Source organism: Heterodontus francisci, chromosome 24, assembly GCF_036365525.1.
Source record: "Heterodontus francisci isolate sHetFra1 chromosome 24, sHetFra1.hap1, whole genome shotgun sequence".
In the NCBI taxonomy this organism is placed as follows: Eukaryota; Metazoa; Chordata; class Chondrichthyes; order Heterodontiformes; family Heterodontidae; genus Heterodontus; species Heterodontus francisci.
This window is the reverse complement of record NC_090394.1, coordinates 41,328,788-41,356,677: the sequence shown is the minus strand read 5'-3', so window position 1 is coordinate 41,356,677 and position 27,890 is coordinate 41,328,788. Positions and strand designations below refer to the sequence as shown.

Below are 27,890 nucleotides of genomic sequence, written 5' to 3'. Positions count from 1 at the left end.
GGAGAACTTGCCTAGTGCCGTGGGAACTTTTACGTCCATTTAAAAGGGCAGATGAGGTTTTGGTTTAATGTCTCATCCAAAAGACGGCTCCTCTGACAATACTGCACTGGAGTGTCAGGCTGAGTTTATGTGCTCAAGTCTGGACTTTCTGACACAGAAGGGAGAGTTCTATCACTAATCCAAGGCTGACACAAATTAAAAACACCCCAACACCATCTCTGCTACTGTAGCTTGAGTGAAAGATTCAGAATGTGAAGCTGACAAATACTGACGCAGGGTGCGAGGCTGCAATTCAGAGGATACACTCGGACCGATTTTTAACTCTGTTCAAGTGGATGGGTTTTGGATGAGTTGAAATCTGGCCCATTGGAATAAATCTGCACCAGCAGGATTCTCAGTTCCACCGCACCCATGCTTCATATTATATCAGCTGTGCTGCGCCATTAACCACGTCCACCAGTTGCTAAGGGGACGAATCAGCTGCCAATCATTTAGTGCTAGCCCAGTCAATCACAACAGCCGCGCCCTCCAGCTGCAGTAAACCACCAATCAGCTGTGCGAGAACTACCATGGCCATCATCATGGCAATCAATGACCACGCCCACATAAGGCGATCTGCACAGATGCCACGGGGCGTTCCTAAACAAAGCCCCGCCCCTAGTAACCATCAATCATCTATTCCCGCCCCCAGTTGCTGCCAATCATATTTTAACACCGGCCCACGCGGTTAGGAAGCGGAAGTTGTCAGCGCTTTCCCAGCGGGCTTTGGGATCTCACGGACAGCGATGGCGGCTCGGGATGGTAGGTAGTGTTTGTGGCCGAGCGGGGAACTCGGGGCTGCGGCACAGTAACAGTGGGACACTGCTCTCCTAGTTGTCCAGTCCGTGCAACAGACCGACAGCCACACTGCAGGGGACCTCTCGTCATGGGACAGGCGCTGAACAGGGACCCGAGGCCCAATGAGGTCAAGAGATTAGCAAGAGACCCTAGTACAGGCGGGCAGGAGAGCCGGGGGCAAGGCGGGTGAGGTTGGGCAAGGGAGGGGAGAGTGGTCAAGTGACCTGGGTGTAATGGAGGGGGGTGTTGACGAGGCCCAGGTGTAACTGAGCAGGGGGGGGAGTGGGCAAGAGACCTGGGTGCAAAGTGGGGGGGGGGGGGGGGGAGGTGTTGGGCAAGAGACCTGGGTGCAGGGGAAGAGGGGGGTTTGGGGAAGATACCCAGGTTCCAGAGGTTTTTGGGGGGGTTGGTGGCAGGGGACCACAGTGCTGGAAGGTGGGGTGGGGGTGGCAAGAGACCAGGGTTCTGGTGGGGTAGGGGGGCCTTGGTGGTCTGGACTGTGGTGTGAGGAAGCAAGATTTATTCCAGAATTATGCTTGTGGCATCTTTGATAAATTTTAAGTTGTTATGGGGGATGGCAGGTGGCAACAGCTAAAATTCTGTGATTGTGGTACCTGCATCATGTGGGATATTCAAGATATTTAAAATCTGTTGAACGAGCTCCTTAGAGAAATGATGCAGTAAGAATTAGATACAAATTTGATTGATTTCTTTCAGAAAATGTTTTTTGATGCAACATGTGAATAATTTGTGACATGATGTGTCGTGATTGTAGGTTGCTTGGGAAGAGCTGATGACTTTGAACCGTGATTCCCAAAACTGGGAAACCTTGGGTGCTGAGGAACTGGGAGTTTTCATTCCATTATGGCTGGGTCTGTCATTGACTAATTCATCAAGATTGATTGCTATGATTAGTGAACGACTCCTTCAGTATTGTATTATGCAACTACAAGATTGGTGAAATCAAACTAGCTGGAGCTGAGACTTTACTGTTTATAGTAATTCCCTTGCTTTATGTGTGTATGCATGCATCAACTGTTGATGCTTGTAGTCAAGCTCAAGGTTTGAAGTTGAGAAGCAGAGGCCAACATTGTCACTTTCACCAGGATACTTTGAGCACATCCATCAGAAGGTGGTCAACTCACTTGGATGAATGAGGATGCAGAATGGGTGACTATCCATTGGAGAAAGAGTAGGCAGGCAGGTTTTGAATTGATGGGTGTTCAGTACCAGATACCCATGACCAGGGCATCCATGGGTGCAACCAGCTTGCCCTACCAGTTAATGAAAAAGACCAACTGGTCAAGAGATGGTGTAGCCTACATGTGCCATTGTCTCTTGCCACATCATGCAGAGGCAGGAGACGGAGGAAAAAAATCCACTAGGAAATACCAGCAGACTGCAGTGACTTGTGACAACCGCACCAATTTTTCCCCCCCACCAGCACCACGTCTGTAATTTGAGATTTGTCTTCAGTTGTCAATGTTTCTTTAAAAGAATTACTTCTCTGTATTTAACAGAACAGTTTTGGTATCTTCTGCTGATACCTTCCAAGGCAAAATAATTTTGGAGAAGAAAGAACAACCTGAAGTCGTAGTCTACATTGGAATAGATATAGCAATAGAATTGGAGACCAGCAAAGGGACTTGTTGCAATTTAGTTCTGAAAGGTAGGGTCTCCAGGGGAGTCATCCTAGGATGTCCCCGTGCTGGTTCATATAGAATAGTGGGGTAAGAGATGCATGACTGATGAGATGGTGTAAGTGGTGGGGGGAGATTTGCTTCCTGGGACAGAAGTGGTATGTACAGAATTGCTGCTGTTTGTCTGAACAGGACTGAGTCAAGTGGTCTCACTGCCCACTGGCAGTGCTTTGTGTGGAGGGGCAAAAGATGCAGAAGGAGAATAGGAATAGAATGATTATTCAAAGCTAGATGGGTTCAATTAATATAAGTGGCAAGGGTTCTGCAATATGCCCAGAATTGCTGCTTAGATCAGTACGTGTTAAGCCCAAAAAGATAAGGGATACAAATACAAATGCTGGAAATATTTCAGTTCAGACAGCATCAAAGGACTGTGAAACAGAGTTAACGTTTCAAGTTGATAACTTTTCATCAGAACTGGAAAAAGTTAGAAATGTAACAAGTTTTCAGCAATTACAGGGAAAGGGGGTGGGGGTGTGGGGTGGAGAGAACAAAAGCGAAGGTCTATGATAGAATGGAAGGCAGGAGAGATTAAATGACAAAAGGGATGCTGGTACAAGGCAAATGGTAAGGGGGTATTCTAGTATCAGGAAATGAAGGAGGGTGACTAGATAAAAGAACGATGTCCATAACATAATTAAATTTGATAGGAAACTTGAAAAGGAGTGGAAAGAAAAATTAGTAGTACTGGACTGAGAAACCAAAGTCAATTTCCATGAGATTAGAAGTGAAGTAGCCAGATAAAACTTGGCAAATAAGAGTGCACAAACAATGGGAAGCATTCAAACCAGAGAGGATAAACTAGACCTATTTCCATAAGCCGTGTAGGTGTTGTGACAAAAACTAGTTACTTGATTAGAGAAATTAGAGGCTTATGATAATTCTGGGGCTAATCAAGTGAAACAGAGAATATAGAAAGGTAGTAAAAAAGTAGAATGGGTTCAAGCAGATATGATGGACTAACTGGGGACAAGGGGGAACAGTAAAATATTTTACAAAAGTTAAAGAATAGTTAATGGATAGGGCAGATTGGAGGATGAAGGAATAGGAGAGAAACTGAGGTCATTGCTTTGTTTTTCACAAAAGAATGTGGTAGTGGAAATTGAAGGAAAGGGGGTGGATGGGAGCAATTTGATAGGATAATTGTTCTATGAGGAGGTAATGCTGGAAAATTGGTGGAAAGCAAAAGTGGAAATGGCGTGCGGCCCAGATACTGAGTTTTTAAAATATGGAGCTAGTTGGTGAGAGAAATAGCAGAAGCTCTGACTGCAACCTTTCAAAAGATGAAGAGCAAAAGTGCCCTATAGCAGCCATTCAGTGCAGACCGGAAGGACTGTGTCCCCTTCTGCAGCTGACATCCACCAGGACGATAAGTTGCACTTGTATGAACCTTTAACAGAAAATGCCCCAAGGCTCTTAATGGGAGCTATTATCAGACAAAATGTGACACCAAGCCGTCTAAGGGGACATGAGGGCAGGTAACAAAGCTTGGTCAAAGGGGTACATTTTACAACGCACCTTAAAGGAGTAGGGAGAGAATTCCAGAGCTGAGGGGCCAGGCAGCTGAAGATGTGACCTCCAGTGGTGGAGGGATTAAAATCTGATGTGTAATTAGCCAGAAATGGAGTAGCACCGAGATCTTGGAGGGTTGTAGGGCCAGTGGAGGCTAGAGAAAGGGAAACACGTAACCATAGTTGAATTTAAACACAAGGATGAGAATTTTAAAAGATCTGCTGCTTCATCCATTTAAAACTAATTGATCCCTCTTCAAACGTTGGTGGGGATCTAAAACATTCACGCAAACAGATGGAAAGGCCCTCAGTTTAATGACTTATCTGATGCACAGCCCCTCTAGCAGTGCAGTGCCCCATCAGGACTGCACTGGAGTGTCAGCCAAAATAATGAGCTGATGAATCTACCGCCACCTGGCTGGGGAGAGTGCTACCATCATAAAAGCAAAATAAACCCTGTTATTCTTCGCTATGTCACTTCACATCAAGTAAATAACTTATATAAAGCTTTCAAAATGTTTTGAGATGTTGTAAGGTGTGCTTTATAAACACATGCTGTCATTTCCCTGGTATGTGTGTACACATTTTGAGCAAAACTCTTTCTACTTTTTAAACAGTCAAAAATTGATTTATGGCCATCTTAAAACAAGTATGTACACAGAAATCTTACACAAGTTTTCTGCCCAATGAATTATGAGAGAAAATTACCCTCCTCTTGATTTTCCCCCACTCCCACCTCCTCTTTATCCTTAAGGAAGTTCATTAACCGTTTGTTCCTAGAACTAAATAAGCTTTTATTTTGTTTAAACAGGAAAGAAAGTCTGAGTGAATGTTTTCAGCTTACGGAGAGCAACCGTTCTCTCAGAACCGATCAGAATTTCGTCAATAGACGAGGTCTCCTTGCTTGGTGCTACTGGATTAGTTTCACGTGTAAGCATTGTGTATTAGGAGGTAGATTGCATTTGAGAGCTGTATGTAGTTTATTGAAGGGGTGAACTCTGTTTACCTTTGCCTTAGTAATATTATACTGGCCACTAGTTAATGTGTGTCAGCAGGCTATTTCCCCTTGAGTTATCACAGCCGAGCCTGATCCTGTCCTTAGCTGGTGCCTGTATGCACTCTAATATGTGTTTTGTTGGTTAGCAATCGGAAGAGAGCTTGCTTTACATAGTACCTATCAAATAATTGAAATGTTGGAAGGGGTTTTACTCAGTGAATTACTTAGTGACTGTTAAGCATCTAGAGTAGCCATTCTGCTCTGGTAAATGGCAGTGAATTGAATGACCGACTGGTCTGTGATGGTGTTGGCTAAGGGACTCGTGGGTCAGCAGGACACGAGGACACTCCAATTTTCGTCAAATCATGCTGGGGGCCTCTTAATATCTTAGGATGGTACTTGAGTACCAGGTGGTTCTATGTACACCAGACCTACTGTTGCAGATAGTGCCCAGTGAAAGTGTTTGGGCACTGCAGCCAATTGTAAAACTCTCATCCTTGCCCTAGTGAGGGTGGAATCTGACCTGTGAGGCTGACTATTGAAACCCCTACAATATTTACCACTGAACAGTGTGCCCTAGATTTAAAAAAATAAATTATATGCCAAATCTGTAGCCATCAAGCACTTAGTTTGGTGTTCTCTCGAGCTTGATACCAAAGGAGTGAAGTACAAATGGTATTGTCGTTAGTGGGCTGATTATTACTTTCTTGTTCAGCGCCCTGTAATGCTTATTATTTGAGGCTGAATTTCCATTTTTTGTAAGGAACAAGTACTTTCTACTACCACAGAGCTACTGTGGACCAACTGTTATGTTTACTTGTACAGTAAATCATCTATACCTTTAGAAATTCAAAACATTTAAAAGTTTGCTGGTAGATTTTTCCTGCAGTGATGCACATGGGCAGTTGAGACCAGGTGAAGCAGGGCTAGAAGCCTTGGGATAATAGGACCAGGGCATGCAGATAAAATTCAGTTACTTTTTTTATTTAATAAAAGTCATACATTCTATCACTTTTATAATACTTTGATTTCATATTTATAGTTAAATAGCAAAACTTTCACCAATTTGGGAAGTGGAGCAGTAGTTGGTTGGAGAGTAGGAATTTTGTTGTGGGAGCTGCTTGATGCAAAAAAAAAAAAAACTACTGTGCTGCCACTGATTAGATTTTTAACTACCAATGTGAAAGTTTACATTGTCACAGCTTTTGATTATAAAATACAAATGTTCTGTAGATAGCAAAGTGCATATAACTAAGAATTTCATTATATTGGATTAAGTGATTTGGCCTCATATTTGTTCTAGAGAGGAAGCTTTGCATTGTTAGCTTCACAGGGAGGTTTTGTACCTACACAAGTGGTTGCTTTTCCTGCAGGCTGAGTGGAATGGTAGGGCCCCAGTTTGTATTTGTGGGTTTTTTTGTTCCCGTGTCCAGTGAGGTTTTTGATCTTCGGCTGATTTTGGAGGTAAGTTGGATGAAGAAAGCTGCCTGGCAGAGACCCTTATCCTGGGCCTGGCAGCTGATTGTGTAGCAGCATTGGTTAATACTAAAAACAGATTTGCTGTTGGTTTTATTTGGGAATGAGGGAGTGGTTAAATTGAAAAATGTAAAATATTAGTTGATCTTCCATGGGATTGAACGCTGTGACTGAGATATTGGACTAGGGTGCGGATGTAATGCAGGCCACATCTTATCCTTATTTTATACGTTTCTGTTTAATTTGACAAGTCAAGTAGTTAGTGGGTGTAAAGGAATTTCTGTCCTGTACAAGCTCGGTAGTTGGGAGATACAAAACTGAGGTATTACAGCCCTACCAATGGTGGAAGGATGTAATTGCGGTGTGACGTTTTTACATAGGTCGTTTCTATTATAAATGGACCTGTAGTAATTTATAATGAGGGGTAAGTTGACACAAAAATGTAAAAAAAGGAGGCAGTAAGGTTCTGTAGGTATGAAGTGTGCTCACAAGATTTTTTAATATTTCGTAGATAAATGATAAATCTTGCTACTCGGATAGTTAACCTTGGAGTTTTATTGAATGTTTAATTGCAGGGGCAGACACTGGTGGAATGGAAACAGAGGCTTGCACAGACACAACCGTTCAGAAAGAGAAACCAAGCTGTGGGACAGCTGGTGAAGGGGACGCTCAGTCCTTACTGACCGAACAAATGGAGAACGAGAATGCACTCCCTCAGACTTCAGTCAGCAATGGTGGCGAGTCGGATGCTGAGAAGGAAATGGTAGACCTGAAAATTATTTGGAACAAAAACAAATATGATCTGAGAGTTGCACTGGATAGTACAGGAGCCAGTCTGAAAGAAAAGATTCACTCGCTCACAGGTGTGTTTTACTGGGAGGATGGATCCACATTAATTTACCAGATTTTCTCGTTGAGAATTAAATAGCAGAGGAGCAGGACAATGACAAAGCATGGTGCACTGAGAAATGCTGGAGTCCCTTGATTCTACCACTAATAGCCCTGAATTACATAGAATTTCCAGCACAGAAACAGGCCATTTGATCCAAGAAGTCTGTGCAGGCATTTGTACTTCACACAAGCCTCCTTCCACCCTACTTCATCTCACTCAATCAGCATCTTCTATTTCCTTCTCCCTTGTGCTTGTCTAGCTTCCCTTTAAAGGCACCTATGCTATTTGCGTCAAACACTCCATATAGTAATGAGCCCCACATTCTCGCCACTCTGAACAAAGAACAGTACAGCACAGGAATGGGCCATTCGGCCCTCCAAGCCTGTGCCGATCTTGAGGCCTGCCTAAACTAAAACCTTCTGCACTTCCAGGGTCCGTATCCCTCTATTCCCATCCTATTCATGTATTTGTCAAGATGCCTCTTAAACGTCTCTATGGTACCTGCTTCCACCACCTCCCCCGGCAGCAAGTTCCAGGCACTCACCACCCTCTGTGTAAAGAACTTGCCTCGCACATCCCCTCTAAACTTTGCCCCTCTCACCTTAAACCTATGTTCCCTAGTAACTGACTCTTCCACCCTGGGAAAAAGCTTCTGACTATCCACTCTGTCCATGCCGCTTATAACTTTGTAAACCTCTATCATGTCGCCCCTCCACCTCCGTCGTTCCAGTGAAAACAATCCGAGTTTATCCAACCTCTCCTCATAGCTAATGCCCTCCAGACCAGGCAACATCCTGGTAAACCTCCTCTGTACCCTCTCCAAAGCCTCCACGTCCTTCTGGTAGTGTGGTGACCAGAATTGCACGCAATATTCTAAGTGTGGCCTAACTAAGGTTCTGTACAGCTGCAACATGACTTGCCTATTCCCCAACCGATGAAGGCAAGCATGCCGTATGCCTTGACTACCTTATCCACCTGCGTTGCCACTTTCTGTGACCTGTGGATCTGTACGCCCAGATCTCTCTGCCTGTCAATACTCCTAAGGGTTCTGCCATTTACTGTATACTTCCCACCTGCATTAGACCTTCCAAAATGCATTACCTCACATTTGTCCAGATTAAACTCCATCTGCCATTTCTCCGCCCAAGTCTCCAACCGATCTATATCCTGCTGTATCCTCTGACAATCCTCATCACTGTCCGCAACTCCACCAACCTTTGTGTCGTCCGCAAATTTACTAATCAGAAGGACGTGGAGGCTTTGGAGAAGGTACAGAAGAGGTTTACCAGGATGTTGCCTGGTCTGGAGGACATTAGCTATGAGGAGAGGTTGGATAAACTCTGGGTAAAGAAGTTTCTCCTGAATTCCCTACTGGATTTAAGAACGGTACATATTTTGTGAATGTGGAAAGAACTCCCCTTGAATGGCAGGAAACTGGTTTTGCAGCATTTCTGTTCCTTTGCTTTTCCCTGACACCTGTGTAGTCTTCTCTCTCCTCCACTCTAAGAACTACTGAACCAGTTGGATTTCTACATGCTGAACTGTTAGTTGAAGTTTGATTGGCACTATATAAATTGGTGTTTTTGTCACTCTTGCTTGAATCCAGTCCAGCACCATGGGCTGAAGAGAATTTTTTCTGTGACCTGAAAGATTGGAACAGTAACAGTCCAGATGTTGGCACAAAGGTACAGTGCAAAATGGCAAAGTTTTGTATTAATTTTCTATGTTCTCACTTGAAGACCTTTTCAGGGAAATGGAAATATTAGTGGTGGAGGGATTGTTCTGACACTGAAGAATCGAGGGAGCTCAGTATCTAACCTGTGCTATAGCTGTTCTGGAAGTGTTTGATGGAATGGTGTAGGAGTTCTTTACTCTCTCTAGCCCATGCTATACCCGTCCTGGAAGTGTTTGGAGTGGTGTGGAAGGAGCTTTATTTTGTATCTAGCCCATACTGTACATGTAGGGTGACTGTAATTATAGATTCTTTAAGTGTGATATTGGAGTGACTGCCAGCTTTAGTGTACTTGATCCAGCAGGAGTCAGTGCCTTCAGGAGGGGAAAAAAATTGCTGTTCGAGTTTATTTAAGTATTGTACGCAGCCACAGATGGCAGCCCATGTGTATCTGGGTGTGCTGATCTACAGCTGTCATTCTCCCTTGCCCCCACCACCCACTGTCACTCCTCCAAAGCAATGGGTTCTTGATCTGTTCTGTCAGGAAGGGAGAGGTACTCTGCCTTCTTGTGTACTTTCTAATTATGCAGTTTCACAGCAAGAGGTCTCTGGACCATCTCCTACTAGAGGAAAAAGGATGTAGGGAGTGGGGGAGAGATTTCAAATTGGTTCTCTCATTTGCATAACCTATCGCAGGCGCTGATCCGTGTCACTGGCCCCAGTAGTGATGTACATTTAATCTGATTTTTCAAGGACTGGTCTAAGATCAACACTTTTGTTTGTCAGGTCTCACTCCTGCTATGCAAAAGGTCATGTACAAGGGACTGCTCCAAGAAGATAAAACCTTACGTGAAATTAAAGTCACAAATGGTGCAAAGATAATGGTAATTGGATCAACAATTAATGACGTTCTAGCCGTAAACACGCCAAAAGAGGTAGTACAGCAAGAGGCCAAAGCTGAAGAGCCCAAAAAGGAACCTCTATGTAGGCAAAAGGTAAGCACCTTATTTACAATAATCAGCATTGGGTAACACCTGATCTGGTGGCTGTTCAGCCCCATGAACCCCCACCCTTGTATGGAATGGGGGGAGGCCATTCTGCCATTCAATCACACTGTCACTCATCTGTAATTCGACTCCATTTTTACCACCTTTGCTCCATATCCCTTGACTCCCATCCCTAACAAAACTTCAATTGACTGTCTCTCCCTTTTTAGGAAGCAAGCAAAAATTAATTATCTCCATGTCATACTACGAGTTTTTATACTGTGTTGCTGTCACCATCTTGCACAGCCAGCCACACGAGCAAAGTGTGGATCTGCTGAGACTCAACAGGATTGGCCACCCAGGAGACTCGCTGACTGACTGCGGTGACTCTCTGCCGTCTTGCTTGTGGCTGCCTGTGGGGCCCATGCCTTGGTGGTTGGGGTGGTGTTGTGGGGGTCTGCTGGGAGGAAAGCTGACCACTGGTCAGGGTTACATGCATTGGCACAGCCTGACCCCTCTCTCTATCCTATGCCGGACTACCTTTTCTTCTACTGGTGTCCACAGTTGACATCTAACTAGTCAAAGTCCATGAGAGTGGGTATTTTGCCAGACTAAACAGGTGTTCTATATTCTCTCATTCTGTGCTTTTATCCTGTTTTTCTGTTAAACCCTGGCCAAACTTTTGGTTGCAACAGCCATTAGTGAGGAGACGGTAGTGTTATGGTATTGTCACTGGACTAGTAACCCAGAGACCCAGGGTAATGCTCTGGGGACATGGCTTTGAATCCCACCACGGCAGAAGATGGAATCTGAATTCAATTAATAAATCTGGAATTAAAAGCTAGTCTAATGGTGGCCATGAAAACATTGTCGATTGTTGTAAAAACCTGTCTGGTTCACTAATGTCCTTTTTTAGGGAAGGAAATCTGATGCCCTTACCTGGTCTGGCCGACATGTGACACCAGACCCAAAGCAATGTGGTTGACTCTTAAAATGGCCTAGCAAGACACTCAGTTGTGTCTCGGCACCACAAAGTCAATAAGGAATGAAACCGGACAGACAATCCGGCATTGACTAAGGCACAGGAAACGACAATGGCAAACTCAGCCCTGTCGACCCTGCAAAGTCCTCCTTCCTAACATCTTGGGGCCTGTGCCAAAGTTGGGAGAGCTGTCCCATAGACTAGTCAAGCAGTAGCCTGACGTAGTCATGCTCACGAAATCATATTTTACAGATGTTACAACCAAGGTGGGAGCAACGCACTGTCAATTCAGTCCCATCAGTCCACAGGTCGCAGCATATTAAGTAAGTGTTTTTTTTTTTCCCCACCCAACTGGAAAACAGACAAATTAAACACTCTAGTAAACCCCCACCCCCACACTCCAATATAAAACTGACAAACCAGGTATCTTTAGACAACAGATTAACTATTTATTAAAAACTAAATCTTAAATACTATTAAGATAAACCCATGTCTAAAGATCTTATAACTTCGTATTTTAACCTAACTCCCCCATTCTCTCATTCAAATCAAGGGTTAAGTGGTTTTTAAAAAGAATGTTTTAAAAAAAAAAGCTGTTTCTTTAGAATAAATAACTGCGTTATTAGTCTTTGTGGGTTACGTTTCTGATGAGTGAGATATCTTCGTGTAAAAACAAAATATCCAATGCACTCTAAGTCTCCACATGGATTTGATGAAACATTCCTTCAACAGATAGGCATTCAAAACATTCTGGCTGCTGCAGGCATCAAACAGTTCTTTCAAAGATGAGCACAGCAATAGGTCTACTTGAATTTTTAAAAATCGGCAGTCTTTTAGTAAAAGCTTTACTGAAAATTCCAGCAAACACAATCAGTCAAGAGAGTCAATCTTGAAGCCAAGACTCTTGGAAGTAAAGAAAAGGAGTTTTGCTACCTTTAGCAATACAAATGATCTCTTCAAAGGGTTTTTTCCTCCGGCAATTAACACAGCCTGTGACTTATTGTAGAATTTCTGCTGAGAAATAGACAGCTCTTTCCTTCAGTAAGCATGCTTTGCTGGTGTCTCAACTGGTATTAGCTGGTTTTTACAGATAAATTGAAACATTATGCCATGTGACCTCACTCCTTCTGTTGCCTAGGTAACAACTGCAGCTGGCACACTGTGCCTCATAAATCTAAAACTTCTCTCTCTGTTTGAAGCAGTGTGCCTTTAAGACAGAGGAGAAAAAAATACAGTTCAGTGTCCCAGACACTGCCATCACCATCCCCAGGTATGTCATGTCCCACTGGCAGGACAGACCCAGCAGAAGTGGCAGCACAGTGGTATACAGTTGGGAGGGAGTTGCCCTGGGAGACCCCATGAAGTCTTGTGGCATCAGGTCAAACATGGGCAAGGAAACCTCCTGCTGATAACCACCCACCACTCTCCCCTCAGCTGATGAATCAGCACTCCTCCATGTTGAACGCTACTTGGAAGAAGCACCTGAGGGTGATGAGTGCAGCATGTACTGGGTGGGGGACTTCAATGTCCATCACCAAGAGTGGCTTGGTAGCACCATTACTGACTGCTGGCTGAGTCCTAAAAGACATAGCTGCAAGACTGGGTCTATGGCAGGTGGTGAGGGAAAAACATATTTGACCTTGTCCTCACCAGTCTGCCTGTTGCAGATGCATCTGTCCATGATAGGAGTGACCACAACACCGTCCTTGTGGAGATGAAGTCCCATCTTCATATTGAGGATGCCCTCCATCGTGTTGTGTGGCATGACCACTGTGCTAAATGGGATAGACTTCGAACAGTTCTAGCAACTCAAAACTGGGTATCTGAGGTGCTGTGGGGCAGCAGCAGAATTGTACTCCATCTTTAACCTCATGGCCGGGCATATTCCCCACTCTATCATTGCCATCAAGCTGGGGAATCAACCCTGGGTCAATGAAGAATGCAGGAGGGCATGCCAGGAGCAGCACTAGGCATACCTCAAAACGAGGTATCAAACTGGTGAAGCTACAACCCAGGACTATTGCGGGCCAAACAGTGTAAGCAGCATGCGACAAACACAGCTAAGCGATTCCCACAATCCATGGATCAGATTTAAGCTCTGCAGTCCTGCCACATCCAGTTGTGAATGGTGGTGGACAATTAAACAACTAACTAGAGGAGGTGGTTCCACAAATATCCCCATCCTCAATGATGGGGGAGCCCAGCACATTAATGCAACAGACAAGGCACAATCTTCAGCCAGAAGTGCTGAATGGATGATCCAACTTGGCCTCCTCCTAAAGTCCCCAGCATCACAGATGCCAGTCTTCACCCAATACAGTTCACTCCACATGATATCCAGAAATGGCTGAAGGCACTGGATACTGCAAAGGCTATGGGCCCCTGACAATATTCTGGCAATAGTACTGAAGACTTCTGCTCCAGAACTTACCATGCGCATAGCCAAGTTGTTCCAGTACAGCTACAACACTGGCATCTACCCAGCAATGTAGAAAATTGCCCAGGTACGTCCTGTCCACAAAAGCAGGACAAATCCAACCTGGCCAATCACCACCTTATCATTCTGCTCTCTATCATCGGTGAAGTGATGGAAGGTATTGTCAACAGTGCAATCAAGCGGCACGTGCTTAGCAATAACCTGCTCAGTGATGCTCAGTTTGGGTTCTTCCAGGGCCACTCAGCTCCTGAGCTCATTACAGCCTTGGCTCAAACATGGACAAAAGAGCTGAACTCCAGAGGTGAGAGTGTCTGCCCTTGACATTAAGGCAGCATTTGACTGAGTATGGCATCAAGGAGCCCTAGTAAAACTGGAGTCAAAGGGGAATTGAGGGAGGGGGGAACTCTCCGCTGGTTGGAATCGTACCGAGCGCAAAAGATGATGGTTGTGGTTGTTGGTCAATCATCTCAGCTCTAGGATGCTGGAGGGGTTCCTCAGGGTAGTGTCCTAGGCCCAACCATCTTCAGCTGCTTCATTAATGACCTTCCTTCCTTCATAAAGTCAGAAGTGGGGATGTTCACTGTGCAATGTTCAGCACCATTCGCAACGACTCAGATACTGAAGCAGTCCGTGTAGAAATGCAGCAAGACCTGGACAATATCCAGGCTTGGGCTGATAAGTGGCAAGTAACATTTGTGCCACACAAGTACCAGGCAACGACTATCTCCAACAAGAGAGAATCTAACCATCTCCCCTTGACATTCAATGGCATTACAATCGCTGAATTCCCCAGTATCAACATCCTGGGGGTTACCATTGACCAGCAACTGAACTGGAGGTAGCCATATAAATACCATGGCTACAAGAGCAGGTCAGAGGCTTGGAATCCTGGGGCGAGTACCTCCCCTTGACTCTCTCAAAACCTGTCCACCAACTACAAGGCACAAGTCAGGAGTGTGATGGAATACTCTCCACTTGCCTGGATGGGTGCAGCTCTAACAACACAAGAAGCTCGACACCATCCAGGACAAAGCAGCCCACTTGATTGGCACCCCATCCACAAACATTCACTCCCTCCGCCACTGCGCAGTGGTAGCAGTATGTACCATTTGCAAGATGCGCTGCTGCAATGCACCAAGACTCCTTAGCACCTTCCAAACCATGAGCTCTACCACCTAGAAGGACAAGAGCAGCAGTTGAATGGGAACACCACCTGCAAGCCACACACCATCTTGACTTGGAACTATATCGCCGTTCCTTCACTGTCGCTGGGTCAAAATCCTGGAACTCTTTTCTTAACAGCACTGTGGGTGTACCTACACCACAAGGACTACAGCCGTTCAAGAAGGTGGCTCACCACCACCGTTTCAAGGGCAATTGGGGATGGGCGATAAATGCTGTCTTAGCCAGCGATGCCCACCCCCATGAATGAATTTAAAAAAAGAGAAAATAGTCCTAGCTTCTCCAATCTATCCACATAACTGAAGTCCCTCAACCCTGGAACCATTCTCCAATCTTATTTTGCACCCTGTCCAATGTCTTCACATCCTTCCTAAAGTTGGGTACCTAGCATTGGTTGCAATACTCCGGTTGAGACTAACCCAATGTTTTATAAAAATTCACAAAACCTCCTTGTTTTTGTACTCTATGTATGCCTCTTTTTATAAAACCCAGGATCCTGTATGCCTTATTAACTGCTTTCTCTACCTGCCCTGCTGCCTTCAACAATTTGTGCACATACTTCGAGGTCCCTCTGTTCCTGCACCCCCTTTAGAATTGCACCCTTTATTCTATATTGCCTCTCCTTGTTTTTCCTACCAAAATGTATCACTTCATGCATGTCGACATTAAATTTCATCTGCCGTGCGTCCACCTAATCCACGATGTCCTCTTGATGTCTCTCACTATCCTCGCAGTTCGCGATATTTGTTTTGTGTCGTTAGCAAACACAGCCTTTCAAAATTTGCTGACAATGCCACCACTCGGTGACGCAATACTGGCACGTGTGCAAATGCAGCCTCATTGACTGAAACATCACTGTCTGTGACGTCTCAGGCAGCTGCCAGTAATAAAGATAGTGCTGCTCAATTTGACACAAACTAATTGAACCAAACCCTCACCCCTCAATGGCTGCAATTGCCACCTCCAATCCCTCCTGCAATTGCTGCAGCTTCCTGTTCACTCTCAATTGCTGCTTCTCTTTGGTCCTCCTTCCCGCTGTTCATTCCCTGCCCCGCTGCCCAGTCAAGCGGGGGGTGGGGACAAGTCGGGAAGTGAGCAGCAAGCAGTCAAGAGCGGAAGAGGACAGCAGGATGGAGCTATGAAGAACCGGGATGGAGAAGTGGGCACAGGAGACAACAGTGGGAGGGAGTGGGGAAGACAAGTGGTGGTTGAGGCAGTGACCATGTGATGGGGGTGGGGTGGGTGGTGGCGGCGTCTGATATCATTATGTGGTGACATTGCCGCCCACATGTGCGGCGGCGGACCCGTACTGGCAAATGTTCGGATGCGTTGATGACATCAGTAATTGCTCTGCATTGTCAGGAGACACTCCAATTTTGAAATTGTGCCCTCTTTTCTGCATTCAGTCCCCCCTCCCTGCAATGGGCAGGGTGGAATTAAAATAGGGAACCCAGCAAAATCCAGTGTTCTGCATTACCGACGCTACCCTTCCTTGTGTACGCTGAATGTGAATAAAACACTGCATGTTTGCTTCCAGCAGGAATGTTGACGCAGGTGGAAAGAAAGCTCAGGGGCGATCTTTTAATGAAGGCTTTGATTTGTAAGTGGTATGGATAAATTGAACCCCAGTAAAGCGCAAACCCTGTGGCCGGGCCATGGACCCCAGCTCGGAAGAGGGAAAGTGAACAGGTGGAGCGGACTGCCCAGGGTGAGACGTTTTGGGGAAATGCGAGAGGGAGTTGGATAGATTTTTTTTTTTCAGTGAGGATATTGTTTGAGACAGCATTGGGTGCAATTTATTGAACTTTTTTCTAGTTCTGTATTTTGGTGTTCCTGCAGTTCACTGGAGGGTGTTCTGTTAAATGCAGATGACAGAATGCTCATGTTTCACTGCACTGTTACCGGAAGAACATTTTCAGTTGGGAGTTCTGTCAGTGATTTTGCTGAACACTTGTCCTTTCCCTCTGGTTTCCTTGACTGCTGCTTTTTTCCTTCTAGCAACACAGGAAAGTATTAGACAAAGGAAAACCAGAGGACATCATGCCATCCATTAAAGGTGTTAAGGTAAGTGGCTGCCTTTGGTGTTCGCTGTGCTTTGTAAATTTTCCATGGTGTTTCTGCCCCTGTCAGCTGTGACTCAATGGTGCCCTCTTGCACCCCTGAGTCAGAAGGTTATGGGTTTAAGTCTCACTCCAGAGACTTAAGCATAAAGATCCAGGCTGACTCTCCAGTGCAGTCCTGAGGGAGTGTTGTACTGTCAGGAGACCACAGCTCCAGCTTCTCGCTTTGGTTGGTGTGAGGCCCATGAGCCAGAGCTGCAATCCATGGCATTCCAGGTCATAATGAGATAGTGAGTTCCTGTTGATGATTTGTGCAAGGCCTTTTGAAAATCCTGAAGCCTTCTGCAGATTGAGGAAGTTTGGAAGACTGAAGAATGTCACTGACTGCCCATCAACATCAGTGCTGATCTTTTACTGCCAATAAAAACACTCAGACCGCATAGAATAAAGCTCCCTCTACACTGCCTCATCCTACGCTCCCAGGGTAGGTACAGTATGGATTAGATACAGAATAAAGCTTCCTTGACACTTGTCCTCCATTTCAAAGTAACCTGCACTGCACCAGTGTGACACTTCAATTTATTGTAGCTGTCCTTGTAGGCCTTATAAATGTGACTCTCAATTGGTGCGTGCTTAGGTCTGGTTTGGGCTGCCCAGTGGCCAAGACAACTATTAATTCTTCAATTATTCTGAAACACTCAATCTGAAGGTAATGAGACAGTGATGACCTACTGCCCCAATCCCTCATAAATGGAGCTGGGATCTTGCTTCTTTGCCTCCCTACTCACTGCTGTGTTGTTAACTGCTGCCCTCTGAACTCTGCAGGAACGTTTACCAAGTGTACCATTATCTGGCATGTATAACAAGTCAAGTGGAAAAGTAAGGTTAACCTTCAAACTGGAGCAGGACCAGCTCTGGATTGGAACCAAGGGTGAGTTTTACAACAGCACGTGTTCCTTTTGAATCATTGATCACATTCTCCATAACCCACTATGTATGGGGACTGATGCTTGCAAGTTCATCCTGGTCCGTTCAGCCTCTGAAGGAGGGATGTCATCAGGTACTATGTAAATGCAATTAGTTGCAAGGGAAGGCACCTGGGCAGTGTTCTGTCTGGTGACCACCTATCTTGTTAAGTGGGCTTTATTGTAGCTGATTTCTTTCTCCACCCTCAAAAGGGAATATATACTTGCAAAAAAAACAATTGTAAGGCTATGGGGAAAGAGTGGGTAATTTGATGGTTCTCTCAGCTGGCATGGGCACGATGGGCTGAATGGACTTTCAGTGCTACAAGATTCTGTGGTGGATGACTGTTATTTTGTTTTTAATAGAGAGAACAGAAAAAATCCCTATGGGCTCTATCAAAAATGTGATCACTGAACCTATTGAAGGACATGAAGATTATCACATGATGGTGAGTATTGAGGCCAGTGCCTGTTGACAGGTTAGCAACTGAATATGGAGGGGCAGGGTTTCTGGATATTGGGGGTACGGATCTATAAATATTAGGCTGTGTATGTATATATTGGTGAGAATGGGTTTGAGGTTTAGCGAGTCTTGATGCTGGATCAGGCATTGGCAGCACAGTTGGATGAGCTGGTTTTTGGAGGATGGAGAATGGGACGCTGACCAGGAGTAATAGTCTGGAAGAACAAAACCATAATTGACAGTTTTGGCAATGTATGAGCTGAAGGAGGGGTAGAGTTGGGTGATGGTATGGAGGTGTGACGCATCTTCATGATGGAAAAGATATGAAAGCTTAGCTTGGTGGTGGAATAGAATGTGGGGGTTGCATGCAGTCTGGTTGAACTTTATACAGTGTTTAGGGAGTGGATGGAGTCAGTGATGAGGCATGGTTTGTGACAGAGGCTACTGTTGGATAGGGCAGTGCAGAAGAGTGCAATTTCTATGTGATCTAGCTATCCCTTTTTTTTTCTTTGCCTCCTTGTATCCTGTTACTACAAAGGCATGTGGGCAAACTTTCAGACCTTTAGTGATGCCATTCTGTAACCAGCCCCCAGGGGGCACATGCACCTACACAGCCTTTATGCATTGTCAGAAACTTCAAACCCTTATCTGCTGATCTGTAATTAATGGCATTATGTTCCGGGCCAGTGACCAGTCTGCAACAATCTGTATCCAGTACCCAATTCCAAGTTTAAAATTTTGCATGATTAGTGCCACAACTGATTGACTACTCTAATGCACTCCCATCACCTCAACTCTTAAAAGTAGACACACTGAGATGGAAAGAAAGATTGGAGAGAGATTGTCCCACTCTCACAACAAAGGTTTAGAAAAATGGAGTGGGAGAAAATCAGGAAGCAGTACATAAATGACACCAAGTTTGGGTTTTAAAAGTCTTTTTAGATTGTAGAGCAAAAGGGAGAGTGGAGGAGAAAAGGGAATGGGTTGTCCCTAAGAATGCAAGTTTGATTTCCAGTGCACAATTCAGTGTTTTTGGGCACGTCCAAAGATTCTTGGCCCTTTTTAGTGCGAGTGTGGGATATTGTTAGTCCTAATTTTTGGGCTGAGTGAGGTGAGGTGGAGTTTTTTCATTGCCATTATTGTTAAACAGGCTTCAGAATACTCGCAGTTCAGGTGGACGTAAAAAGGTCCCTCAACATTAATTGAAAAGGAGTGAACTCTCCTGGTGTCCTGGCCACCATTACTTCCTTGACACCACAAAGAACAAAGTAACTGGTCATTTCAGATGCAGTATAATGTGGGGAAAATGAGGTTGTCCAGTTTGGCAGGAAGAATAGAAAAGCAGAATATTTAAATGGAGAGAGACTGCAGAATACATAGGGACCTCTGTGTCCTTGCACATGAATCTCAAAGTTAGCATGCAGGTACAGCAAGTAATTAGGAAGGCAAATGAATTGTTTGCCTTTATTGCAAGGGGGATGGAGTAAAAAAAGTAGCAAAGTCTTGCTACAACTGTACAGGGTATTGGTGAGACTGCACCTAGAGTACTGTGTACAGTTTTGGTCACTTTATTTAAGGACGGATATACATAAGAACATAAATAGGAGCAGGAGTAGGCCATTCAGCCCTCGAGCCTGCTCTGCTATTCAATGAGATCGTGGCTGATCTACTTCAATGCCATTTTCCTGCACTATCCCTTGATATTTTTAATATGGATTAATCTATCGATCTCAGTCTTGAATATACTCAACGACTGAGCCTTCACAGCCCTCCTGGGTCAGACAATTCCAAAGATTTACCACCCTCTGAGTAACGAAATTCCTCCTCGTCTTAGCCCTAAATGGCCTGCCCTTTATTCTGAGACACTATCTCCTGGTTCTATACTCCCCAGCCAGTGGAAACATCCTTCCTGCATCAACCCTTTGAGCCCTGTAAGATTTTTATATGTTTGAATTAGATCACCTCTATTATTTTAAACTCCAGAGAATAAAGGCCCAGTCTATTTAATCTTCCCTCACAGGATAATCCTTCCATCCCAGGAATTAGTTACATACAAATTAGGAGCAGGAGTATGCTGCTCCGCCATTCAATAAGTTTTTGGCTGAACTGATTACTCCACATTTCCACCCACCCTTGATAACCTTCCACCCCCTTGCTTATCAAGAATCTACCTACCTCTGCCTTAAATATTCAAAGACTCTGCTTCCACCACCTTTTGAGGAAGAAAATTCCAAAGACTCATGACCATCAGAAAAAATTTCTCCTCATCTGTCTTAAATGGGCGTCCCCTTATTTTTAAACAGTGACCCCTAGTTCTAGGTTCTCCCACAAGGGGAAACATCCTTTCCACATCCACCCTGTCAAGACCCCTCAGGATCTTTATATGTTTCAATCAAGTCGCCTCTTACTCTTCTATATTCCAGTGGATACAAGCCTAGCCTGTCCAATCTTTCCTCTTAAGACAGCCTGCCCATTCCAGGTACTAGTCTAGTAAACTTTCTCTGTACTGCCTCCAACGCATTTACATTCTTCCTTCAATAAGGAGACCAGTACTGTACACAGTACTCCAGATGTGGTCTCGCCAATGCCATGTATAGCTGAAGCATAACCTCCTACTTTTTATATTAAATTCCCCTCACACTAAACGATAACATTCTATTATCTTAATTACGTGCTGTACCTGCATACTAACCTTTTGCGATTCATGCACAAGGACGCCCAGATTCCTCTGCATCTCCGAGCTCTGCAATCTCTCATCATTTAGATAATTTGCTTCTTTGTTGTTCCTGCCAAAATGGACAATTGCACATTTTCCCACGTTATACTCCATTTGCCAGATCTTTGCCCACTCACTCAACCTATCTATATCCCTTTGTAGCCTCCTTATGTTCTCTTCATAAGTTACTTTCCTACCTATCTTTGTGTCATCAGCAAATTTAGCAATCATACCTTCAGTCCCTTCATCAAAGTCATTTATATAAATTGTAAAAAGTTGAGGCCCCAGCACCGGTCCCTGTGGCACACCACTCATTCCATCTTACCAACCAGAAAATTACCCATTTATGCCTACTTGCAGTTTCCTGTTCGCTAGCCAATCTTCTCTCTATGCCAATATGTTATCCCTACACAATGAGCTTTTATTTTCTGCAATATCTTTTGATGTGGCACCTTATTAAATGCCTTCTGGAAATCTAAGTACAATACATCCACTGGTTCCCCTTCATCCACAGCACATGTAACTCCCTCAAAGAACTCCAATAAATTAAACATGATTTTCTTTTCACAAAACCATGTTGTCTCTGCCTGATTACCTTGAATTTTTCTAAGTGCCCTGCTATAACATCTTTAACATCTGTCTTAGGGAAAATGTTAGAAGCTAAGTTAACTGGCCTGTAGTTTCCTGCTTTCTGTCTCCTCCCTTTTTGAATAAAGGAGTTAGATATGCTATTTTCCAATCTAACAAAACCTTCCCTGAATCTAGGGAATTTTGGAAAATTAAAACTAACGCATCAACTATCTCAATAACCACTACTTTTAACACCCTAGGATGAAGTCCATCAGGACCTGGGGACTAATCAGCCGGCAGCTCCAACAATTTGTTTAGTACCACTTAACTGGTGATTGTAATTCTCTTGAATTCCTCCCTCCCTTCCATTTCCTGACTTGCAGCTAATACTGGGATATTACTTGTATCCTCTATAGTGAAGACCAATGTAAAATACCTGTTCAATTCATCTGCCATCTCATCCATTATTAATTCCCCAGACTCCTTTTCTATAGGACCATTGCTCACTTTTGTAACTTTTTTTAAAAAATTATCTATAGAACCTCTTACTGTCTTTATATTTCTAGCTAGCTTTCTCTCGTACTCCAATTTTACCTTCCTGTCAGTCTGTTTGTCATTTCCCATATTAATACCTTTCTGTCTTGCCTTGTCTCTACTCAATTTACCATATCTTCTCAAATTTGATCCCTTACCCCCACTACTCAGTTTTAAACCCTCTCTGCTTCCCTCGTTCTATGGATTGCTAGAACACCAGCCCCAGCATGGTTCAAGTGTAGAGTATCCCAACGGTACAGCCACCACTATCCCCGGTACTGGTGCCAGTGCCTCACTAACCAGAACCCACTTCAACCACACCAGTCTTTGAACCACGCATTAATTTCTCTAATCTTATTTGTCCAATGCCAATTTGCATGTGGCTCAGCTAGTAATCCAGAGATGATTACCTTTTGAGGTTTGCTTAATTTGGTGACTAGTTCCTCATACTGACTATGCAGAACCTCTTTCCTTGTCCTGCCTATATCGTTGGTATTTACGTGGTCCACGACGACTGGATCCTCCCTCTCCCACTGTTCCTCTCCAGCCCTGAGCAGATGACCCGAACCCTGGTACCGGGTAGGCAATACAGCCGTCTGGACTCTCTGTTTGCTGCAGAGAACCGTGTCAATCCCCCGAACTATACTGTTTGTCTACTACTGCTACATTCCTCCTTTTTTTCTCCCTCCACTTGAATGGCTTCCTGTACCATGGTGCTATGGTCAGGTTGCTCATCTACCCTGAAGCCACCACTCTCCTCTAAACAAGCTGAAAACCTCAAACCTGTTGGACAATCGCAAAGGCTGAGGCTCCTGCACTCCTGTCCTCTGGGTCCCCTTATCTGCCTCAGCTGCAGCCACACTCTCCTGTCCCTGACCACTGACCAAATCAGAAGACCCTATTCTAAGGGCGTGACCGCCTCCTAGTACCCGTGTCCAGGTAACTTTTCCCCCTCCCTCCGCGGTATCTGCGGCTCGGCCTCCAGTTCAATGACTCTGAGCCGACGCTCTTCGAACTGCAGATTTGGATCACACTGGCATCCAGGAGCTCCCACATGCTGCAGCTATGACACATCACTTGCCCCACCATCCTTAATGTGTTTTAATTAACTAAATTATTTTATTTTATTTTCCTTTTTTATGTTTTCTGAAGCTTCCCACTCATTCCTTTACTATTTTAAATGTTAGGATTAGAATAGACCTTAATCACTTACCAGATACTCACCAAATGGGTAGCTTCTTCCTTAACCAATCACCTAGTTTGGTGAACCTTTGTTGCATTCCCTCTATGGCAAGTACATCTTTCCTTGGGTAAGGAGACCAAAACTGCACACACGACTCCAGATGTAGTCTCCCCAACGCTCTATATAATTGCAGTAAGACATCTTTACTCTTCTACTCAAATCCTCTTGTAATAAAGGCTAGCATACCATTTGCCTTCATTGCTTGCTGTGACTGATGAATAAGGACACCCAAGTCCCTTTGAAGTTCAACACTTCCCAGCCTCTCACCATTTAAGAAATACTCTGCATTTGTTTTTCCTACCAAAGTGGATAACATCTCATTTCTCCACAGGGTATTCCAAATTTTTGCCCACTGGCTTTGCCTCTCCAAATCTCTTTGAAGCGTCTTCGTATCCTCCTCACAACTCCCACTTGGAACCATAGAAAAGTTACTTCCCCTTAGTTTTGCATCTGCAAACTTGGAAATATTACATTTAATCCCCACATTCAAATTAATGATTGTGAATAGCTGGGGCCCAAGCACTGATCCTTGTGGTACCCCACTAGTCAGCCTACCAACCTGAAAATGACCCATTTATTCCTACTGTTTTCCGTCCTTTAGTCAGTTCTCCATCCATGCCAGTATATTTCTCCCTGCCCCCATTCCATACGCTCCAATTGTGTCTTGTGTGGGACCTTTTATCAAAAGCTTTCTGAAAATCTAAATATACCATGTCCACCAGTTTCCCCCTGATCTATTCTGTGAGTTACATCCTCAAAAAAAAAACTCCAGGTTTGTTAAACATTTCCCTTTCGTAAATCCATGTTGACTCTGCCCAATCCTACCATTATTTTCTACGTGTCCTGTTATCCCATCCTTTATTATAGATTCTAGCATTTTCCCTACAATTGATACACTAACAAGACTGTAGTACCTCGTTTTCTCTCTCCCTCCTTTGTTAAATATTGGTTACAATTGCCACCTTCCAATCTGCAGGAACCATTCCAGAGTCTATAGAATCTTGAAAGATGACCAGCAATGCATCTATCTCTACAGCCACCTCTTTCAACACTCTGGGATGTAGATCATCAGGTCCAGGGGATTTATCTATTTTAAGCCCCATTAATTTCTCTTCTACTTTTGTTTTTACTAAACTTGCAGTTCCTCATTTATACTGGTCCCTTGATTCTCCATTTATTTCTGGGAGGTTTTTAGTGTTTTCCTCAAGACAGCCACTGTATTTTTTTAGTTTCTCTGCCATTTCCTTATTCCCCATTAAATTCTCCTGACTCTGCTTGTAAGGGACCCACAGTTGCCTTTGCTAATTTTTTCCTTTTTTACATATATGCTTTTGCAGTCCACTTTTATGTTTCTAGCTAGCTTACTCATATTCCATTTTCCCTTTTTCTTGGTTCTCCTTTTTGCTTCCAAACCTCAGGCTTACCATTTTTTCTGACAACTTTATATGCTTCCTTTGATCTAATACAGTCCTCTTTCTTTCTTTAGCCACAATTGGAGCACTTTCCTTCCTGAGTTTTTGTGCATTAAAGGAATGTATTGTTGTAAGCTATGTATTAGTTCTTTAAATGCTCATTTAATTTCATTGGAAGCAGTTCAGAAAAAGTTCACTAGGCTGATTTCTGGGATGAAGGGTTTGTCTTATGAGGAAAGGTTCAGCAGGTTGGGCCTATACTCACTGAAGTTTAGACGAATGAGAGGTGATCTTATTGAAACATAGATTCTGAGGCGGCTTAACGGGGTGGATGCTGAGAGGATGTTTCTCCTCGTGGGGGAATCTAGAACTTGAGGGCACAGTTTCAAATTAAGGTGTCTTCCATTTAAGACTGAGTTGAAGAGGAACGTCTTTTCTGGGTTGTTGGTGCTTGGAATTCTCTTCCCCAGTGAGCAGTGGAGGTAGGGTCATTGGAACTCAGCCTTGAGCATATTCAGATTTTTGATTAAGAACGGAGTTGAGGGTTATGGGGGGGCAGGCAGGAAAGTGATAAGGCCACAATCAGATCCGCAATATCTTATGAATGGTGGATCAGGCTCAAAGGGCTGAATGGCCTACCCCTGCTCCTATTTCTTATCTTCACGTTTGTAGAAGCTTGCTCTCGTGCAAGAAAACAGCATGTAATTTGCAAACAGTCGTTTCATTTCATGGTAATGCAATGTATGTGAAGTGCTTTGAGATGCTTTATGTAAAATATTGGATGTTGTATAAATACAAGTCTCATTTCTGTAGCTGTAAAGAGGACCACTGTTGATTGGAGATCCGAACTGCAACAGCAACATATTTGTTTTCATTTTTCTTTCCAGGCATTTCAGCTGGGTCCCACTGAAGCGTCGTACTATTGGGTTTACTGGGTGCCTACGCAGTATGTTGATGCAATCAAAGATACAGTCCTTGGGAAGTGGCAGTATTTTTGAATGTGCCTCCACCTCTGGCAGTGAAGGATAGACTGAAACCAAAGGACTATAAAACTGATCAATTGGAACACTCATGTACTGGATTGTAATTCTTCCTCTCCTCCCCTCCCCAAACCTTGGAAGATGCCAACAATGATAAATAGATTTATAAAAATGCATTGAAGATCCTCACCTGGAGCTGGAGGTGGTCTGTTCAATCTGACTTTACCTAGAACTTCAAATTAAAAAAAAAAAACAGTTTCGAAGAAGGAAAACTCCAAATTATTCAGGAAGTTCTGTAAGAGCCACGATTACCCGCAGGTGATGCACTAGAAGCATTTTATTGTATCTGCTGTACCATGGATAACCTAGGCTTGTTTCTAAAGTCCATCCAGGGCTGTCTAACACAATACAGTGGGCCTCTACTTACTTGTACTTCTCAGCTGCCTGCTTCCCCCAATTTATCTACGTGTGGATCTGTTATACCAACCCAGTATAAAGCTTAATTGGAATGTTTATTTCTATAGACAAACTTGCATCACATGTCTGTTCTCAGGACATTTTACATTTGGTTGCCTTGTATTTAAATAACTTCCCCAGTTGCCCTTTCTAGTGTGCTGCCCAAACAGCAATTTTGACTTGCCTTGTTTGCAAGATCCAAGGAAAAGGGAGAGCACAGAGAGGAAATGGTGCACAGGTAAATTGTTTGTCTGCCTTCTAATCAATTTATAACTGGCTTTGCTAGTTAATTGCATAAAGAAATTTCCCAGGCCCAACACTATGCAATTAAGCAGAACCCACTATACTTCCACTAATTTCTGTTGCGGGACAAAGAAACCATATTTGGGTGAACCATGTGATTTCAACCTGTTGCCATAATGCGGTACCAATTTTAAGATGCATGACCATTTCCACTTCACTAGTTTCAGTTTCTGTAGGGTGTGGGGGGCAGGGGATGAGTTACAAAACATTTCAGCTTTGTCTATAATTTCAAAGTTTTTTCCCCTCCAATATTGAGACCACTTGTTCCAGATAGATGACAGCTTTACTTGGCACTCTGGATGGAGGAGATATAAGAGAAAGTGTTTGGGGTTGAAGGCTCCTCACTCTAGTGCCATAGCACCTCTTCAGTGCGCTGTCCTGTCTATCCATGTTCTCGATGTAAAGTTGGTAGCGTGCACATGGCCAGGACAGGCATAGTCAATTGAATTGTGTGTAAAAGGTGATTACATGTTTTTAAATAACTTCAAAATTAAACCCAATTCTTCTTTTCTTCCTTCCCCTGCCCTTCACAGCAAGCAAATGTTTGAGTAATTTTGAAATTAGAACACTGAACAAGTTCTCAAACCCAGTTAATATCTTGCACTTGATTAAGGATGATGGTCATTAGTAAGATGAGGTTGTGTAGGTTTTTCAGCTTGTTTGCTGTGTAGTTTTCTTATGTTTGAGTTGCTGAAAAGGGAGAGAGTTCTCAAACCTGTAAACTTCTCATCGGAGACTGAGTGGCTTGTGCTATCATTCACCTTCAGAATTTTCCAGAAAATACTAACTGTTTGGGACAGTGTAGAGGGAGCTTTAATCTGAATCCAAACAGTGGTTCAAACATCTCTATCCTGTTTTTTTCGGATGGGACAATGTAGAGGGAGCTTTACTCTCTAATGCTTTTTCTTTTCTTTTAGAGAAGGCTTTACTCTTATCTGACCCCTTTTTTTAAGTGTAGAGGGAGCTTTAATCTGAATCCAAACAGTGGTTCAAACATCTCTAACCTGTGCGGTATCTGCCCTGGTAGTGTTTGATGGACAGTGTAGACGGAGCTTTACTCTGTACAGTACTAGTACTGAATACTTGCACTTGTGGCAATAAATGACAGTTTCTAATCATTGATATCCTGACTTGGATTAGTATAGGTAATTGTGAAATGTTTTGATTTAATAAGTTTCTGCTAAGTTTATAGATATTAGACCTGATGACCATGAAAGGAAGTGGAATATTTCAAAGTAAATACCATCTTTTTACAAAAATCCTCTGCCCTGTTCTGGAGTTTTCCATGTGCACAAACTGATACTATGGCTTAGATTGTAAAGGGTCATGCAGCTTTTTAATACAACTGAACTTGCAGAATGCATGTTTCAAGCACCCCAATATCTGTTGATCTGAGGGAGTTGTCTTGGTTTTAGAGTTGCACTGCTTCTGATTTTAGTGCTGACCATTAGTTAGCCCAATGTTTAATTCTAAAGACTAGTCTTTATTGCCAATTAAAGTTTGTTACTTTACAGTA

At 43.7% G+C, this 27,890-nt stretch overlaps 1 protein-coding gene across 2 annotated transcripts; it reads left to right on the top strand.

Annotated features, from left to right (window-relative positions):
• Positions 1-720: 720 nt before the first annotated feature.
• On the top strand, positions 721-27,890 carry ubfd1 (ubiquitin family domain containing 1). Of its 2 annotated transcripts, XM_068056040.1 has the most exons (8): positions 1,687-1,709; positions 4,860-4,978; positions 7,097-7,384; positions 9,872-10,080; positions 16,671-16,736; positions 17,558-17,663; positions 18,064-18,146; positions 25,523-27,890. In XM_068056040.1, exons 1-8 carry the CDS (start codon positions 1,702-1,704, stop codon positions 25,631-25,633), a joined length of 990 nt encoding a protein of 329 aa, XP_067912141.1. In that variant the 5' UTR covers positions 1,687-1,701; the 3' UTR covers positions 25,634-27,890. The 2 variants fall into 2 exon arrangements, with proteins under 2 accessions (XP_067912142.1, XP_067912141.1); XM_068056041.1 differs by lacking the exons at positions 1,687-1,709; positions 4,860-4,978 and adding an exon at positions 721-801.

Excerpts from the sequence above, each read along its gene's own strand:
- ubfd1 (XM_068056040.1), top strand. Across the intron at positions 7,385-9,871 it reads AAAGATTCACTCGCTCACAG|GTCTCACTCCTGCTATGCAA; the intron begins GTGTGTTTTACT and ends TTTGTTTGTCAG. Across the intron at positions 16,737-17,557 it reads CATCCATTAAAGGTGTTAAG|GAACGTTTACCAAGTGTACC; the intron begins GTAAGTGGCTGC and ends TGAACTCTGCAG.